The following is a 20,393-nucleotide window of genomic DNA, read 5'->3' on the forward strand; positions in this document are numbered from 1 at the left end:
ATATTCGTATTAGTACTACATATGCCTCCGTAGTGTAATGGCAAGGGGGGTAAAATAAATATAAGTGATTTTGTTCACTGTCATATTTATTCAATATTACCCTGGACTGGTACCTGAAGCGGAGGGCTGATCACCTTTCCTTCATGTGTAAACGATCAAGATAACACTGCGTTTATATGACGCAGTGCCCTATGCACCATTGGGGTGCGGATAAGGGTTTTATTATTATATTACTACATATACTGCCAGTGTTTATACTGGACCACATATTTTGTTCTTAAGACTAGCAAGTGCGTTAGTCGTCAAGTTGGCAAGCCTGCGCGGCGCGCTCTCATAGTCTGTGCGCGCGATGTATACGCAAGTTATTTTGGTACTTTGACTCATGAGTGCTATTTTTTTCAACCGATGGTGCATACCGATGGCACTGCATCGTATTGACGCAGTGTTATCTGGATTGTTACTTATACAAGGCAGTGTGATCAGCCCTCAGCTTTAAGGATTATTCCAGGGTAGTATTAAATAAATATAAGAGTGTACATCACTGAAATTTATTTTACCCCACCCCCCTAAGAATCGAACCCGAGACCTCCAACACGGTATCTAAACACGCTAATCATTACACCACGGAGGCGAACGTAAATTGATTCATGAATGCTACTTTAAATGTATTTTTAAGATTTTTTTGTGAACTACAATATTTTTCCAATTTGCCTTGCAAGTTTTAAGGTTTAAATTTTATTTGATATTATTTATTAAAAATTTAATTAATTTAACGTCCAATTTGGTTTGTAAACGTCGAATTCGATGTGAAAAACTTTTATCATACAATATGCAGAACGTACATACTCGTAGGTACAGTACGAAGAGCAGTTGTAATTCCAGCTTCCTTAAATATTAACAAATTTTACCAGTGTACAGTAACTCCGATGGACCACCGTTGTAACAGTTAGACTATTCATAAGGATTTAAATATCTAATATAAATATTATGTTTTAATTAATATATGAATAGGCATTCGATTAGATAGTAATATACCTTAAATAAACGAAAAAAAGAGGCTATCTCCACCTTTGGAATGATTTTTAATTTTTACACTATATATCTTTTTCTCTTTATTAAATTGACTTAAATCATTTTCAGTGGTGGCTATCAGGGCATTGAATTTTACTACAAATATTGAAAATTAAAATATCAAATTGTTTCACCTGAAACTCAAATAAAAATTGATTACATAAAAAAATTAAAAAGGTTTCAGTGAAGAAGTACGAATTTTCTATATACGCATGTGAAAATCCTCTCAGATATCATTATTTAAAAAAAAAAATCCTGGAGATTGGTTATATAGACGGATACATTTTCTAAGATGATAGAAATATTATAATTCACAGGTTCTCAAAAAGTTTTAAGTCAATCACCCTCTGCTAAAATATTTTATCGATTCCGGTTACGATATTGCCCTGTTTTTATTGAGTACGATTTGAGAACCTATGCTGTAATTAAACATTGATAAAAACAACATTTTCATTATCACTCATCATTCACTTTTTGTAATACCTCTTAAAAACTTTACATCAAGATACCTGATTTTGGAAAAGCCTTTTCTCAATTAGGTCATCAATGGAATATAAAGAGAGAATGATATATACTTATATAGATTTCTACATATCGTCACTTAAGGAAACCCCGAAGGACGTAGATCCCCAGGCAGACCCTTGAAAAGGTAGAGAGATAGCTGGCAGTCGAAATCCCAAGAGGAACGAGCGGTGGTACAGATAGATCCTTAGGATCTATAGAAAGATGAAGAAGAAAAATATATATAGACTATAGACTATATAGAAGGAATAAATCTCAACCGGTAGTCTTAAAGTACAGTTTTTTAAGTAGTATTACACAAAGTGAACGATGAATAATAAGGAGAGTGTTAAATTACCATACCACAAAGAAAATAATGCTTTTAAAATACAAAATGAACTGAAATTAAAAATAAAACACTTATTTTTTACCACTTGAGTATTATACTATTGTTACAATCAGGTTCGAAAACTAAAGATGCTTTCCATCCACGGGTTTATATATTGACGTAAGTCTATGGAAGCATCTGTAGCTTTTGAAAGTAGCCGTAAATATTATATATAAAACTCAAGTTATAAAAAACAAGTGTTTTATTTATAATTTCATCATGTCTTACAACAAAGTGAATGCCGAAACAAGAAATAATATAAACTCAATACATTTGATGGTGAAATCTAAAATTTAACCTATTTTCTATGGAAAATCATTTGGAAAGACATCGATCTGGAGTCATGGATAGCTTGGAGTCTGATTTGTTTGCTTCGAAGGTTCAGTACGAGTCCTCGCACTTGATCTTCTTCCCCCTAGCTGCCCAGTCATCCCCAGCTTCGGGCCACCCTTCGCGACCCTCCCAGCCCTCCTGCAGCCCTTGCGAGATAGCCTTGCTGACCATCTCCTCTGTGATGGCTCCAGCGCTGGTGAAGGCCTCCGAGAAACGCCCGATCTCGGTGGACCCGAAGGCCTGCTGGAAGGCCGGCAGAGGCACGGCGTCCAGGATGGGCTTCGCCACCTGTATCGGCTCTGCCGGGACTTCTTCCCTCGGCTGGATCTTGGGAGACTTGTTTTTTCTTGTCCTTTCTGATGCGAACACCCTGTTTTCTTCTTTTATTCTTGGCTGGCGCTGCTGGCGTTGGGCGGGCGAGGCAGGGCGGTAGCGAGGGCGTGGAGTGCTCCTCTCATCAGCGTGATATGGTTCCCAGCTGCACGCAGAAGCCATCTGAAATACAAAAAAAAAATACAAAACTTTAAACAAAACAAAAAAAAATGCTTTGCAAGAGAAGGTCTGTCAGGAAGCCTAGATCAGCATTATATTATGTCTATTATCCTTGGTTCTATCCGACCGAGTTACTCCAGGGTATGCTTGGCTACAACAGTTTAGAGACAAGAAGGAATGTGTATTTTATTACGCATTTTATCGATTGTTGAGCGGTATGATCGATAATCCTGAAATTATGGAAATATGGGGTGAAAATAAATATAAGGGATTTTTTCACTCTAATATTAACCACCCTGGACTGGTCCCTGAAGCGCAAAAGTGATCACCTATGTGAGTAAAGATCAAGATAACACAGCGTCAATACGATGCAGTGCCCTAAGTACCACTGGGTAGGGATAGCGGTAGGAATGAAATGAGTAAATAGTTTTTTAGGGCCAGGAGCGCATGAAGAAGGAGGAGGTCGCGGATAGCCTCTTCGCTCGTACCTTGTCCGGCAGGGAAGCTCCCTGCATGGCAGCCATGCCTCTGAGGGGGTCTCGGTGGGGGTACAGCAGAGGGGGTGGCGGCGGTGGCGGCGGGTACCCCCCCTGGAGCGCCACCGGCCGCACGGGGTATGCGGAGCGCCCCCCTCCAGACTGCCACCCGTTCTGAAATCATTGACTCAATTGGTACAAGATTCTTACAATATCATGACAACGCTGAAAGAAGATACTTCAAAGTGCAATAGATTATTTTAGGCAGACACTTTATACATATTTTTTCCGCCTCCATAGTGTAGTGGTTAGCGCGCTAGGCTACCATGCTGGAGGTCCCGGGTTCGATTCCCAAGAGGGTCAAAATAAATATAAGTGATTTTTCAGTCTAATATTTATTTAATATGACCCTGGACTTGTTCCTGAAGCGGAAGGCTGATCACCTTTCCTTCGTGTATTTAACGATCAAGATAACACTGCTTCTATACGATGCAGTGCCCTATGCACCATTAAGGAAGACGAAGAAGACTTTATACAAGGTGGCGCAAAAGTTGTGACGTGATGTTTTTTTGCTGTAATTTTTAATATGGATGAAAAAGTTAAGTTCTGTTTTTGGATTGCGTTCATTTGATGTTTAAACTTTTTTTCTATTAAGTTGAGAAAATGATATCGGCCAAGTGACAGCAGCCAGCATTGATGACAATAAGAGCTCGATTCATGGCATTTTCCATCACTCTTTCTAGATCACTTGTGTGCCACCTTATATTTTCTCTTTTTATTGCATTATTTTTATTTCTTACCTTTCTCTTTTTATTTTATATGACATGAATGAAGGCATATGTTTTTTCGTTGTTTATAATTTGATTGAACAATAACTTCAAGAAATCGAACACAAACTGGCTCATCGAGATTTTAAAAATTAATTTATTGATTTCTTTTATTTGTATTTTTTTTTAATATCAAAAGAACACTTGTTACTTGAAAAATTAACATTTAAGGTAACGACCTTAACTACTCCTATAGACAGGCAAATGATTTGCAAGAACGCGCAGAATACGTTTTTCTCTCATTTCGTGTCTATAGCAGTAGTTTTCAAACTTTTTTGGCGACAGAACCCTTTCGAAATACTTATGGAGCCCGAAATAAGTAAAACTTGGTATAATGTTCATTATTTAATTATGGAAAATGTATAATGTATTAAAGATGTATGATCGATATTCGAACGGTGAAATAAGGAAAGAATGCAAGGCATTATCGATAAAATTAAGAAAAGCGTGTTGAAATGGATTAAACATGTGGAACGAATTAGTAAGGAAAGAACGGTAAAACAAATTTGTGAGGTGAATGTATTGGTAATAATAGTAGAGGAAGAAGAAACATTGCGTTGCATTAGCCTTTGCTAGATCGTAGAGCCACTTTGACTTTATGTAATAAATAAAAAAAGTCACCTGGTGATAATAAAATAAATTAAAGAAATCGATTATATATATTATTATTATAACCCTTATCCGCACCTAATGGTGCATAGGGCACTGCATCAAATTGACGCAGTGTTATCTTGATCATTACTTACATGAAGGCAAGTTGATCACTCTTGCGCTTCAGGAACCAGTCCAGGGTAATATTAAATAAATATGACAGTGTTAAATCACTAATATTTATTTTCACCCCCCCCTGGGAATCGAACCCGGGACCTCCAGCACGGTAGCTAAACACGCTGACCATTACACCACGGAGGCGGACAGTATATTATTACTTTTATATATTACTTATATATTATTACTTTTAAAAATTCTACAGTTAGGATTTTTTATACTTTTTACAATTTATTGTATATATGTACGAGAGGGTTTAATAGCATTTTGTGCTAATTTTCCAAACAATGTCGAATCTTACACAACAGCGAGAGATAAAAATGCGAATATCCCAATTAATTTACAAATTGAGAGTTTACGCGAGTATTCTTATGTTTTAAAAAATAAAATCGAACACTGATTTGAGTCTACCAGGTTGTATATATATATTTTTTTAAACTAAAAATTTCATTAAAAATATGAACAATAACTCATATGACTGAATTATTACTTAAGTGCCTAGAACTGTGGACCTACAGTCCATTTAATCATCACAGTAATTTTTTTATATAATACCCTTTTTTTGTTGTTTAATCTCTGAATGTTTTTTAATAGTTTTATAACATAAATGTGGAATTGTTTGATTGGCTTTTTTTTTAACCTAACCATTTTTTGTTAATGTAATGTAATGTTTACTATTGTTAATGTAACTATTGTTTATTTTATCATTTTTTATATGTAAGCTGTACAATTCCCGAATAAATAAATAAAATAAAATAAAATAAAAATAAATTTGAAAATGCCTTAACAAGGTGAAACAATAAAGAGTTCTACAAATTAAACTCAAAGTCAATAAAAAAATAATATTCTTACTTGATAGTAGCTCCACGGTGCATCCCTTACGCTCTCGCCGACCGGGGGTAGGTACGCTCCTTCCGCCCAATCTAATGCACCCTGAAATCAATATTTTTCAGTTACACTATGCAAGGACTTCGCGACACGATGCCTTTCAGGTTTCAGGAAGATTAATGTACAAGGCTAAATATAGTGAAATGGTTTCTAAATCGGATTTGATGTAATTTAATACTTAGTTATATGTCGCATGCTTTTGCTTAGGAAACCACTAAATATTTAAAAATTCTTCACCCCTTCTACATTCATGCATCTCCTCATACATACCTGCCAATTATTCCGACTCGTGACCTGACTGACCTGATGTAAGGTAGGCAGCTAGACTATGAAACGCATTACCTCTCATTGTAAAAAATACACCATCTCTAATAACTTTTCAGAAACGTCTGAGACATTACTATCTATCATTAGATTCCTAACTGTCCATCAAACCTCCTTCCTTAGTTTTTCCCTCTACCTCCTTCCCTTAACTCCCTTTTTTCCTTTACTTACCTCACTGTCATCATTTTGTAATTTATATTTTTCTTTAAATGTTCAAGTATTGTACTATCTACCCTCTGATTGCAAACAGCTATATCGCGCACTCCTTTCAAGAACGTCATAAATCAAAAATCAACAATTTTCAGTTGTGCATATTTTCGGAATGCCCAGAAAATGTTCTATGTCCCAGCAAAAGAAGCATATTTTTAACTTAATATTTACCCGCTACTGGGCAGAAAAGGGTTGTTTTTGCATTTTGAAGAAAAGGTATTTTTTTTATTATTTTTAAACAAACTAAATAATTTTCAAATGGAGAAAAAAACCTTCAGGTTTAAGCTAAAAAGATCTGTTGCACAGTAAAAAGTTCATTAAGTGGCTTGATATTTATTTTTAATTCATTGTATTTTATTTTTAAACTTTAAAAACGTTCTCCTGAAAAATCAAGTTATTCGATTTATGACGTTCTTGAAAAGAGTGAGCGATATGTGGTATCAAACGTTTTGACCAACATCACTAGTCTGTTTTTGGTTGGTTGGAAGATATTGCATTTAAGCAATAAGCCTACCAATGTACTTTTTTTTTCAGTATATGAAGCTTAAATGAATAAATATTTAAAAAAACAAAAACAATTTGTTAGGATGTTCAAATTACGCAGAAATGTCCGACTGGAGGGAAAGTGCCGTAAGGGTGTAACGCCGGTACAATATCAGTTAATACTCTGAGGGTGTTAGGCGCAGTGGATCGATGTGTCGAGCAGCCTTCGTCTCCCACCCCCGCCACCCTGCACCCCCATCCCTTAGAGTGTCTGACCGTCAACAAAACGTAGCCAGATTCATCACGTAACACGCGCGCATGGGATGCGTTTTTTTGACATGTTATGATGCATGCAACGATATGAGTAATTTCAGGAATTTCAGGAATTTCAGGAAATTCAATCACATCACCTCACTACACAGAATAAGTAAAAACCCAGTAAGATGTAACCCAGTAAAAACCCAGTAAGGTATCGGGTTCCGTGGTTAGTGTCGCGGACTCTTGAGTCAGAGTTTCTGGGTTCGAACCCACTCTACCATAATTTGATACCTGTTTTCATGGCTCACAGAAAATGTATAAAATTTAAGTATTTTTGTAAATAACAAAAACACGAATATTTCCTTTTGTTGCATTTAACAATGAAACATAATTTTTCTTTCTAACCCTTATCCGCACCCAATGTTGCATGGGGCACTGCATCGCATTAACGCAGTGTAATCTTGATCTTTAAAATTAAACGTATAGCCTATGTGTGGGTATTCATTTAAATTTAAGTTTAAATAAAGAGTACTGTGTGTATAAAGTGTATAATGAGAATGTGTGGGTGTACATATAATTTAAAGTTTTAATAAGAAGTACTGGAAGAAGTGTTGAACTTGTTGTGGAAAATCAAATAATTGAGCACGTATGGTCACCAACGCAAATGTGACAGTTGCTGACTGATATCAAGATCCGGAAGGTGTCCTATCTGGGGCATGTGCTGAGAGGAGAGAAGTACGAGCTAATGCACCTAATAGAGGGACGACGAGGTGTGGGCAGAAGACAGATCTCCTGGCTCCGGAATATACGAGTTTGGACGGGGATCAGGACCGTCGAGAAGCTGATTAGAGCTGCCCAAGACAAGGACTCAATTAATAGTCGATATCAGGGGGACTTGACATGACACGCACAGAAGAAGAATGGAGTTGTAAGAAGTATTTGGGAGTTAATATCGGTAGTACTGGCAACCTCTATGATGAAACTCTAAGACAGGCCAACAAAGCGGCTGTAATACAAAGGATGCTTAAGAGGAAAAAAACAAGAAGGGTAAACAGATGAATATTTAAAGCAAAGTTAAAATATATGAGACATGTATAAGACCGATTGCCACATATGGGATAGAGACCAGAGCAGACACAGCGAGAACCAAATCTCTTTGAAGAACTTCAGAAATGAGGGTATTGATGTGTATAACAGGAAACACGTAAAGAGACCGAAAAAAGAATACGAAAATTCGTAAAATGTGTGGTACGGAGGAAATAGTCAGACGAGGAAGACAGCGAAGACGGTTCTGGATGCCCATGTCAATATAATGCAAGAAAAAAGACTGGCCCGAATTGCTCTTCAAGAGAACCCAGATGGAAGAAGACCACCTGGAAGACCTCCAAAGCGATGGCGAGACAGCTGGTAGTCCAAAATTCAATAGACAAACAAACGGAACAGATAGATTCGATGATCTATAAGAAGGAAGAAAAAGAAGTCACAATACCCCATTACGTCACTAACTCTACTGGTTATGCTTTTCCGAAAGGGTTGAGTGTAAATTCTATATTTTTGGCATATTTATTCTATCGTCGATAATTATAAAATAATGTGGAAAATAATACAAAAAATTGGGCTATCCATTAATATGACCATAAATGTCAATCCAATGCATGTGCTTACTCAATACGGGAATGGGTGACATATGTGCAACGAAATGTCAACTGGAAAATTGTCAGATATTTATGATGGTAGCCATTTACATCAAACAATGCTAGATCTAATGATATTATTAATTCATTCATGAAGTCTTACTGGCCTACATTATTGAAGGTATATAATCGTTTAGAAAAAAAAACAGGAAAATGTAAGTGATTATGAGTGGTGATTTCAAAATCAACTTCAACTTGCCGACCCAAAATGCCGAACCATTTTCTCATGGAATGGAAGGCCTGTAGATGACAGTCAACAGTCTGTCTTCTCCTGATAAATTTGACGTGGTTTTCTTCAAGCAATGAGCAAATGCTGACAAGTTCCTGATTTGTCCACACTAGATTATCCCTCCTGTTCCCAACACAGCCTAAACTTAAACATTTTTTTAGCTAGAAGAATTGAAAATTGATCTTTAAACCTTATACATAATAAGCAAAGTAAATAATAAATGCAACTCTCAACTTAAAAAAATACATCAACCTTATATATAATATATATATATATATATATATATATATATATATATATATATATATATATATATATATATATATATATATATATATATATATATATATATATAAACCTTATTCCAGTGGTGCATAGGGCACTAATTTATATAAAAGCAGTGTTATCTTGATCGTTTACACATGAAGAAAAGGTGATCAGCCCTCCGCTTTAGGTACCAGTCCAGGGTAATATTAAATAAATATTACAGTGAAAAAATCTTTTATATTTATTTGACCCCCCTAGGAATCGAACCCGGGACCTCCAGAACGGTACCCAAGCGTGCTGACCATTACACTACGGAGGCGGACATTAGATAAATTTAAAATTGAACACTAACATAGGCCAGTCTACAACCAGATCGACGCAGTATTTTCTCGTTATATATATGAAATTTTCATTCTCAATCATTTGTATTATACTTCAGCTATCATAAACCTGCAATTTTTTTCTAACAGTTATTATTGGTTTATCTGGGAGGAATGATAATGATTGAAATAGTAAAATATCATTTTATTCGATAAATACCATTACGTCCTAAAATCTATTGTGACTGCTATTTCTGAGGAACTGCTTGCTACTTTTATATATTTATTCATTATTTGTTGTTTATTTTTATCAGTGTGAACATAGACAGTGGGGCGAGGATTTAGTCATCGTCGAATTATTTATTATGGGTGTGTTATTATTGTATTTTATTTTTATATTTTATAGATGGGGCAAGTGAACAAAGCTGCAGCCATCTCGGGATGCCTGAAAAATGCTATATGGAAAAACCCTGAGATGAAGATCGGCAGCAAAATCAAGATCTACAAAACTTGTGTCCGACCCATCATGACGTACGGAATCGAAAGTAGAACAGACACCGCTGCCATAAAAAACGCGCTTAAAGTGTCAGAAATGAAGACTCTGAGAAGCGTAACAGGCAAGAGTCTTCGAGATAGAATCAGAAATGCCAGGATAAGGGAAATATGCGAGATCGAAGATGTCGTTAGGTGGGGAAGGCAACGAAGGAGACAATGGTATACGCATGTGAAGAGAATGGAACCATCCAGACTCCCCCACATCGCACTATACGGCCAACCCCATGGTAGACGACTCCCGGGCACACCACCAAAGAGATTGGTTGATAGCTAATCCCTCTAAAAAAACAGGCCGCAAGGCCTATAATAAGAAGAAGAAGAAGAATTTTTTATTTTATTGTTTCAAAGTATTGCAGTTTATGTTTTTTTGTAATGATAGTTTTTAGGATCTCCAACTTATAATTGTTTTATTTGTACATTTTTTATTTGTTGTTTTAATTTACAACTCTAAAATTTAGTTGGAGTTTTACTTATACAAACCACTATTTCTTTAAATTTTATTTTCAAACACCGTATGTGAAGTCCAACTTTGTCAGGAGAAAAAACACGTGTCGCAATAGATTTTAAGAATAGTAGTTTTTACTAAGAAAAACATAAATTTAAAATAGATAGATTTTACGACAAAATGACTGCCGAATTAAATAATTAAATTCTAAAATAAAGAACTAACACACGGTATTTAAAAACGATGCGGAATGCATCAAAACACCTGTCACAATATATTTTAAGAAATAGTGGTATTTACCAAGTAAAAATTTCATGTAAAAAATATGTTCTAGATTGATTGTATTTCCCAAATTAGACCGATGATCACGTGTTTGAATATGTATACTACAAGTGCAAAAAATGTTCGTCAGCGATGGCTCTCCCATCGATCTGCATCGACAGCGTCGGAGGGCGGGTCGGGGGGCGCCGCCCTCGCGAGGGTGGCCGGGCTGGGCGGCCCCTATCGATCTCGCAGCCCTACCAGGGCTAGCCGCCCTCACATGTGTATTACACGACTTTTTCAAAACTACCCTGCCACATCGCTCACTCCTTTCAACAACGTCATATATAAAAAATCGTCAATTTTCAGTTGTGCATGTTTTCGAAATGACCAGAAAATGTACTATATCCCAGCAAAAGCGGCATATTTTTAACTTAATATTTACGCGCTACAGGGCAGAAAGTGTTGTTTTTACATTTTGAAGAAGAGGTATTGTATAATATTTTTTTTAAATATACTTAATATTTTTCAAATGGCGAAAAAACATTCAGGTTTAACCTAAAAAGATCTGTTGCACAGTAAAAAGTTCAATAAGTGGCTTAATATTTATTTTTAATACATTTTATTATATTTTCAAACTTTAAGCGATCTCCTAAAAAATATGTTATTTGATATATGACGTTGTTGAAAGGAGTAAGCGACATGTACCATACATACAGTCTGCGTAGATACCACAGGTTCAATCTTTATACTGACATTTCTTTGTGGAATGCATTTTATAGACAATAATAAAAATAAAATTTAACTTTCTAATTATATTTTATTTTCATTAACTGATTTGGCAGTCATTTTATCTATCCAATAGTAGTATTTAAATATATTATATGGTACAAACACATATAATATATATTAAAATTTATATATACATATATAGATATTCATATGTAAGTAAGAGTATAAAATTACACATGTACAGCGGTAAGCTTGTCGTGTAGATTACTGGGACTTCACGTCTCCAGGGAAACAATTTAAACTGATACTAGCATGCTTGTATTCTGCGTCTGCTTATAAATAGTTAATCGTCTATGCGACATGTTTTCTTTTTATTAAATTTTTAAAGAACCTCCGAGCTGAGTCAAAAATCAAAACCATGGTACAAAAATTTACTAGGTCCAAATTTTGGTTTATAAATTGTCGATTATTTTTTACTTGGAAGTTATTTAAATGAAGTTGTTGTATTGTAAGTATGTCAACAAAGATCAAGGGAGATTCTGGGCTGGTTTAAGTGGTGACTTTAGACGAATATCCGGTAAAACGATGTACGATAGATGTTCGAATGGTGAAATAAGGAAAAAGTGTAAGGCTGAGATAAGCATTAAAGAGAACTTTATAAAATTAAATAACTTTGTTTTAATAACTTTTATATCGATACAATTTAACCTACCGGTTTCGACAAGAACCTTGTCATCCTCAGGGTTTATGTTAATTCAAAACATTAAAATACTCTCACCAAAAAACTTCCACACACATGTAAAAATCCTAAATGTTTAGGATTTAGGATTATTATATCTAGGATTTTTACGGAGTGTGTGGAAGCTTTTTTGGTGAGAGTATTTTAATGTTTTTGAATTAAAATAAACCCTGATGATGACAAGGTTCTTGTCGAAACCAATATGTTAAATTTTATTTATAAAAAAGTGGTTATAACAAAGTTATTTAATTTTATAAAGTGTATAAAATATGCCACAAAGTATCTGCGGGAAACATTCAAGAAACATTAAAAAGAAAATTAAGAATGATGCCTTAAAATGTTTAGGATATGTGAATCGAATGAGTGAAAAAGAATAATAAAACAAATGTGTATATGAGGGAAGTATGAGTAGAGGAAGACTGAGAAAAATGTGGCATTATCAAGTATTCCAAATACTTGGAAGATGAATGCATCGAAATTCGATCTTTCAAACGAAGTGCGGCAAAACGATGTATGGTAGATTTACGAATGGTGAAACAAGGAAATAATGCAAGGCTGAGATAAGCATATAATCAGCGGACGTCTAGATAGTCCGGTTTTGACTTCCGAAATAACGTATAATGTACCCACCCGGCTACCGTACCCGTCACACGTCACAATCTTTATTCCGAGTACCTGTCCTTCCAACTAATTATGCGCAGAGTTCACCTATGTTTCGAACGGCTAGTGAGTACAACTCATGTTTTAGCCAAGTTGACATTTTCAATTGCGGAAAATCTGTGTTGAAAAGTCGAATGGTGAGCATATTGTCCTCACAGGAACTTTAAAAACTATGCTTCTCAGCATTGTATGCATGCCCCTACTAGAATCAATATCACACACACATACCCTCTTACTCACATCACACATGCCCATTTTCTCTCGTAAATACGAGTTCATTTGCTAGATCTACACTAAATATTTTATACAAATCTTTGTGTTTATGTGGTTTGGTATAATCGGCTTGTTTAATGTATATCTTTGAATGTTTTGTTTTACATATGTTGCTGTTGTTGACCAAAATAAAAATAATAAATAATAAAATAAGCATTGTCGAGAAAATTAAAAAGAGTGTTTTGAGAAAGTTTGTACATATGAAAAGAATGAGTGAAGAGAGAAATTTATGATGCAGATGTAGTTGGAAATAGGAGCAAAGGAATACGGAGGAAAACTTTAATAAAAGAAATCAAGTATAATATAAGGTGAGGAGTCTAGGAGGAGAATAACCGGCGGGTATTTTTGAGAAAATCATGAATGTGGACGAGACAAGGAATGTTTGCAAACACAGAATAGTGTGGCGTTATATTCTCTCTGCCTACCCCTGCGGCTTGATAGTCAGTTAAGTAACATTTTGACAAAGGTCCAAAAAATGATGACGTATCAATTTCAAAACATGGAGTGGTTTGAATTAAGACTATTCAAATAAAATTATCGGAAATTGCTGACGAGAATTGAGGAGAGAAGTAGCAATATACACAATAACTCTCCAAACGAGGAAAATGAATCCATAAAAGTCATTGAAAACCCTGAAGGGGAAAATTCGTAGGCGTCGCTTCATTATCGAATGAATTTTAGAAGGAAAAATCATCGAATAATACTGAATTGGAGTAGGCAGACCAGTGGTCGTTATACTGCGACTGGCGAGCTGGATTCGGTTCTTTGGCACTGTGTGGTATTATGAAAATACTGGTTAAAAACACATGTACACATAGATGGTGCCGAGAACTCACACGTGAAAGAATGTGTGAATTGAAGGATAAATACAAAATACCAAAATTTGAATAGAGTGCTCATCAATCATAAGTAGAATGGTGATTTTACAATTAAAGTAGTGTTTAGTGATTACTTAAATCAGACCATTGTCTTTATTGATTTGTAAATATATGTAGAATATATATATATATATATATATATATATATATATATATATATATATATATATATATATATATATATATATATATATATATATATATATGTATTTATATATGTATATATATGTATATATATATATATATATATATATATATATATATATATATATATATATATATATATATATATATATATATATATATATTTATATATATATAAATATATATACATATATATATATATATATATATATATATATATATATATATATATATATATATATATATATATATATATATATATATATATATATATATATATATATATATATATATATATATATATGTAATGTTACGATGTATAATGTTACGATGTCGATAAATTAAAAAAAACTGTAAGCGTGATAAAAACCACAGCACTACATCGATTTGTATCGCATTTCGGGTGTAACGTTCCCAGTTATCAGAACGTGATACGTTTTCCCCTCTCCGCTACAGAGAAAACGTAATAACATTACATAAAGGTCACGTGGTATCCCCCCCCTTCGGCGCAAAGACGTCACGAGTGCGCACGCGCCACCTGTTGCTGGTGGCGGGAAAACTGATTGATAGAAGGGGAGGGTGAGCTGGAAGGAGGTGAGAGGGGGTGCAGTGGAAACCAGTGAAATATCCACAAAAGTCGGGGCGACTGGAGCTTCCGCTTCGCGCGTTGCTCTCGAGCCGGAAACGACTACAAAACTTTTGACGTTGAAACCCAAACGCGATCATCGCATATTCAAATAAAGAAAATCATAATATAACACTCTCCTTATCATTTTTCATTCACCTTTCACTTTGTATAATAACACCTAAAAACGTGGTATTTTACGCGAAGTAAACGATGAATGATATGGAGTGTTTTATTACCATACCACAAAGTTAACAATCCTTTTTATGCGACAGAAAAAATAGATTTTCAGAAAATATATTATTTCGAGAAATAAAAATACTTTGTGTTTTGATCCACTCACATTTTTATTAACCAACTAGTTTCGGCAACAACCTGTTGCCCTCTTCGGGGTTTAATTTATGACTATTTCAATATTCAAAACATTTCAGAAAATAGTTCAAGTAATAAGTATTTTAACTAATTTGGTAAAAAAAATAGTTTTCTTTAATTGGATTTATTTTTATTAATGTAACTATTTTTATAAATGTAATGTAATGTTTATTATTGTTAATGTAACTATTGTTTATTATATAATTTTTTCATATTTAAAGCTGTACAATTCCCGAACAAATAACAAAAAAATAATAAAAATAAAAATCCAAAAAAAAAACAATCTAACGTAGTAACCGCAGTGATATGCAGAGAGAATTGAAAGCCTCACTACGCTGACTTTACGAAAATTCTCCTCTTCCACATCCATGCATAAAGCGCCCTTGAGGTAGTATTTTACGAAAATGGCGCTATATAAATTATCCAAATTTTTTATTATAAATGTCTTCTACACAACCCGCCGACTATTCCATCTCCCGACCTGACCGCTTTTAAGTACCTAAATTACTTGATCATGCTAATTTTCCTCGGTTTTCCTCTGCTTCTATTTTTATCCATACCTCGTCACTAATAACTACCTTGGTAATTTGAAGAATCCATTAAGTAAATATTTTATTTCGTAAAATATTATTTGGCTGTTCGATGTGGTAATTAAAATTTCAAAAGAATTTAAAATTAACGCCTTGCATTTATTTTTGTGTAGTTAAATTATTAAATTAAGTTAAGTTATATTAAAGAAACCACACGAAAAGACATCCTGAGCTAAATAACATTATCAACCCCGACACTTTTAAAAAATAATTAAAAGGGTGATGTTTATTTTTGGTGATGAAAATAAGAAAGAGATGGAAAAGAAAAGAGATTCAATTTAAGAGCGTTCTCTATTTAGAGCCTCGGATTATTTTTACATACTGGAAAACGCTTAAAACATGATTTTTTTAAATGCAGCTTATAATACGACCGGATGTTTTTTTCAAAACATTTTGAGTGTTTCTAAATACTTGTTCAAAAATCTGAATTATATCCCACTTAGTAGTAAAATTTTCATTTTGATATATCAACAAAGATGAAGAAGAATATGAATATCTGGGTATTTACAGGGCTCATAGGTTGGTTAAGTGATTACTTTTACAACATGAAAAACTTGTAAAAATAACTCCTTAGTGTAGGTTACCTAGATTTGAAACAAGTATTTGGAAACACTCGAAAAATTGTAAATAAAAGTATTATGTTTATTCAATGTTTACACTGTCATTGATTGGTGCTTCAATTGGTAATACTGATACTAATGGTTTGTGATAACCGAAATATGATACATACGTCCGTGATTCGATATTATCGAGATAAAGAGAAAAAATTGCATCTATGTATTGTAGTCTCGGATTTTGCGCTTAGTGATAAATATTTCTTGCACAACGCGTGGTACCTCAGCTGTCCATAATAAAAACTAACTAACTAACCATCACGCCGCTTCCCCGCAGGGGTAGGCAGAGAGAATAGAGCGCCACACCACTCTGTCCTTGCAAGCATTCTTCGCCTCTTCCACGTTCATGCATCTCCTCATACATACCCGCCGATTGTTACGACTCCTAACCTGACCACTTTCAAGTATTTGGCATACCTGATCGTGCCATGTTTTTCTCGGTCTTCCTCTGCTTCTTTTCCCACTAACATTTGCCTCATAAATTTGTTTTACCGTTCTTTCCTCACTCATTCGTTCTACATGTCCAAACCATCTCAACACACCTTTCTTATTTTTTTCGATAATGCTCATAATCAATGTCCATAATCAAGTATGTCATATACTTCAAAGTGGTCTGGTCAGGAGTCGGTGGGTATGTATGTTTTGGTTTTTTTTTAAAACCAAGTGTCGTCTCTTTAACGCCTGCAACCCAACAGTGTTGCTGTACGGATGTGAGTCGTGGCACCTCACCAAAGCTCAAAGCAAAAAACTAGCAAGTTTTGAAAATAGGTGCCTTAGGCGAATACAGGGTATAAAATGGTATGACTTCGTCAGGAATGACGATGTGAGGAGAAGAACTCAACAGCCCCTCATACTGGAAGTCCTAAAGAGGAGAATGTGGACATGGTTGGGACATGTCCTTAGAATGCCACCTGAAAGCATCAACCCCTCATGTCTCTTCTTCCAACCCCGAGGATTCCGACGCCCCGGAAGGCCGCTGACGACCATTCACCGACTATACTCAGTGGAACTTCGAGACGCCGGCCTGACCTGGGAGGAAGCCAAGGAGATGGCGCGTGACAGAGTGACTTGGAGACGTCTCGTGTTGGCCATATGCTCCACCTAGGGAGCGAACATGGAAGGAAGAAGAAGAAGAAGAATGTATGTATGTTAACCTCCATAAATATATTTATAAATGTGAGGGTTAGGAGTAAAAAATAAATTACTTAAACCTTTATTTTAAACAATATAAAAAATCAACAAAATCAAATTTTACATACTTGTCTGCGACCCATCATGACGTATGGGATCGAAAGCAGAGCGGACACCGTTGGCCCAAAAAAACGCGCTTAGAGTGTCAGAAATGAAGACTCTAATAAGCATAGCTGGCAAGAGCCTACTAGACAGAATAAGGAACACCAGGATAAGGGAAATATGCAAGACCAAGGTGTCGTTTGGTGGGGAAGGCAACGAAGGAGACAATAGTATATGAGGTAAATAGAACCATCAAGACTCCCCCCCACATCGCACTGTACGGCCTACCCCTAGGTACTCGACAGCTGGGAATCAACAAAGCAGGAGGCTAATCCCTCTTAAAAACAGGCCACAAGACTTACACCGAGAAGAAGAAGAAGAAGAATTTAAAAAAAAAACACAAACAAAAAATAAAATAAATACCTCGTGTAGTCAACTTTGAGTAATACGCAATAATATATATATATTTTTTTATTATTTTTTTTAAAAATGAAAATATATTTTTTTTAAATAATGTGAAATTGTTTTTTGTATAAAATAATATGAAAATATTTTTTTATATGAAAATAACTCATGTAATTGGTGATAATCCAGATTTTGTGAACAAGTATTTGGACACACTCAAAATGTTGTAAATACGCAATAAATATATATGGAGTCATTGTTCAAACAATGCGTACAATAAAAAAGCACTTAATTATTGGGTAAAGGAGTTGGGTATATCTGAACGACCTTTTTCAGCCCTCAGAGCCGATATTATCAGTTTCATCACAATCACCTCCAAACCCGTCGCGCTGCATAACGCCCCACGTATCTACCCTCCCATATCGCGTCCCAGTAGCAGTCAAGTGCCTGTGGAATGACGTATTATCTCTGGAGGACTGTTCCACCGCAACCTACTTGTGTATTGATTACACTCGCGCACTCTGTAATCGGCATGGCTTGATACACACTCTTTGCGGGATGTTGCCCTGGTCGCTTCAACCGACGAAGACGCGGTCGTCAAATCATCCGATAAGATTTTGTTGACAAATACAACGTTGATCGTTGCACTACTACTACTACTACTACTACTATTACTGCCATTCCCCGCATGGATAGGCAGAAATGATGGAACGCCACACATTTCTCTGTCCTGACATCCACTCCTTGCCTTCTTCACATCCAAACATTTAGTCTTACATGCCCTCCGATTACGCAGATTTTTCACACCTTGGATCTGATCGTGCCAAATCTTTTTCGGCCGTCGTCGTTCTGCTTTCCCACTCACATTTGCCACATATATTTTCTTCTCGCTATCCATTTGCTCCGCATGTCCATACCACCTTAAAGAACTTTTCCTAATATTTTCAATTATTTTATTTATTGATTCGGCATTAACTTTCTGGAATGACATGATTATTTTATTAAAATTAAACACTCGAATAAACCACTTTATCGAGTTTAATTTTTATTTACTAGTTTCGAAAACGACAGCTGTTTTCATCTTCTGGTACAAATTAAAACAGTTGGTTAATAAATTTATTAATTGGTTTTAATTTGTACCAGAAGATGAAAACAACTGTCGTTTTCGAAACTAGTCGTAAATAAAAATAAAACTCGATAAAGTGGTTTGTTCAAGTGTTTAATTTTAATAAAATGTTCAATTATTCCTTTTATTTATTCTCTTTTACCCACTCCTATGGCGTTGGAACGTATAGCTTTCTTTCTCTTTCTTCTCTCTCGTGTAACGAAACGTTACGCATCCTTGAAATTATCGATTTTCGAATCACCGCTTAAGAAGTTGCATTTCAAATATCATTGATCGTTATTTGGTGTAAATATTGTAAAAAATCAGTAACAATTGGTACAGTTTATTTTCGACAATTTACCATACATAGTGCTGAAAACTTTGAATATATGAAAAAGACAGCATCGCTCTAGGACCAATGCATTTTTTTGGTAAAATTATTCTCCTAAATCAATAACGAAATAGCAGTTGGTGTTAGCTAGTGCGTAATTAAGCAGTGCAAAAATTGGAAAGTGCAGCAGACCGTAGGGCTAATAATATTATCCATAATTTAATATCCATCGCTAAACGCACGCGTAAAGTTCATCAATATTGACTACCTGCACAAAGGGTGAGCTTTTGCTATACATGAGTACAGTGATTCCTCGCATAACGAAGTTTCTGTTCGTCCATTACGCGACTCACTCAACGAACCTCGCTTTACACAAGACTGTTAGCCCCGTAAATGCCCAGACATCCATATTCTTCTTCATCTATGTTGATATTCCAAAAAATATTTCGTACGTCATTATTTTTTTACGTGGAAAATATAATGAAAATTCTTATGTTTTCCTCGTCCAATATCGATGGGGATGAAAAACCCCGACGATTATTACAAAACGTGGATGTTTGAAGCCTCACAAATGCCCCCAGGCGAGACCTCACCGCCGGGAGGCAGCGAAGGCTGTATGTGTGTAGACTGGTAGACTGAGGGGATTCTAGGTACTATCAGGGCTGTGCTAGCGCCACCCTGAGATCGATACCCACCCCGAGCTGCCTAAACGAGATATGGATTTTCCTGTAAATCTCCCAGCTAGCCCTGCATTACAATATTACAATACCTGGAAAGTGGACATGCTCTGCAGTAAAATGGAAACGTTCATAACTTCGAATGTTAAGGAGGTACTCTCAAATTCAGTACGTTTCAGTACGCGACTGGCTGGGCGAGGATCCACGCGTGTCTTCGCGCACAAT

The 20,393-nt window shown here is 35.4% G+C and overlaps 1 protein-coding gene across 1 annotated transcript in view; it reads right to left on the reverse strand.

Moving 5' to 3' along the window:
* Positions 1–1,103: 1,103 nt before the first annotated feature.
* LOC148312971 (uncharacterized) overlaps positions 1,104–20,393 on the reverse strand; it is a 29,613-nt gene continuing 10,323 nt past the window's right edge. The window contains exons 4-6 of the mRNA XM_088271166.1: positions 5,709–5,789; positions 3,274–3,435; positions 1,104–2,788 (exon numbers count right to left, since the gene is read on the reverse strand). Of these exons, the coding sequence (XP_088127292.1) occupies positions 2,342–2,788; positions 3,274–3,435; positions 5,709–5,789 (690 nt within the window). The 3' untranslated portion in view covers positions 1,104–2,341. The remainder of the gene's footprint in view (positions 2,789–3,273; positions 3,436–5,708; positions 5,790–20,393) is intronic.

Source organism: Brachycentrus maculatus, unplaced genomic scaffold (genome assembly GCF_059751285.1).
Source record: "Brachycentrus maculatus isolate JH-2025_06_01 unplaced genomic scaffold, ASM5975128v1 h1tg000028l, whole genome shotgun sequence".
Classification (NCBI taxonomy): Eukaryota; Metazoa; Arthropoda; class Insecta; order Trichoptera; family Brachycentridae; genus Brachycentrus; species Brachycentrus maculatus.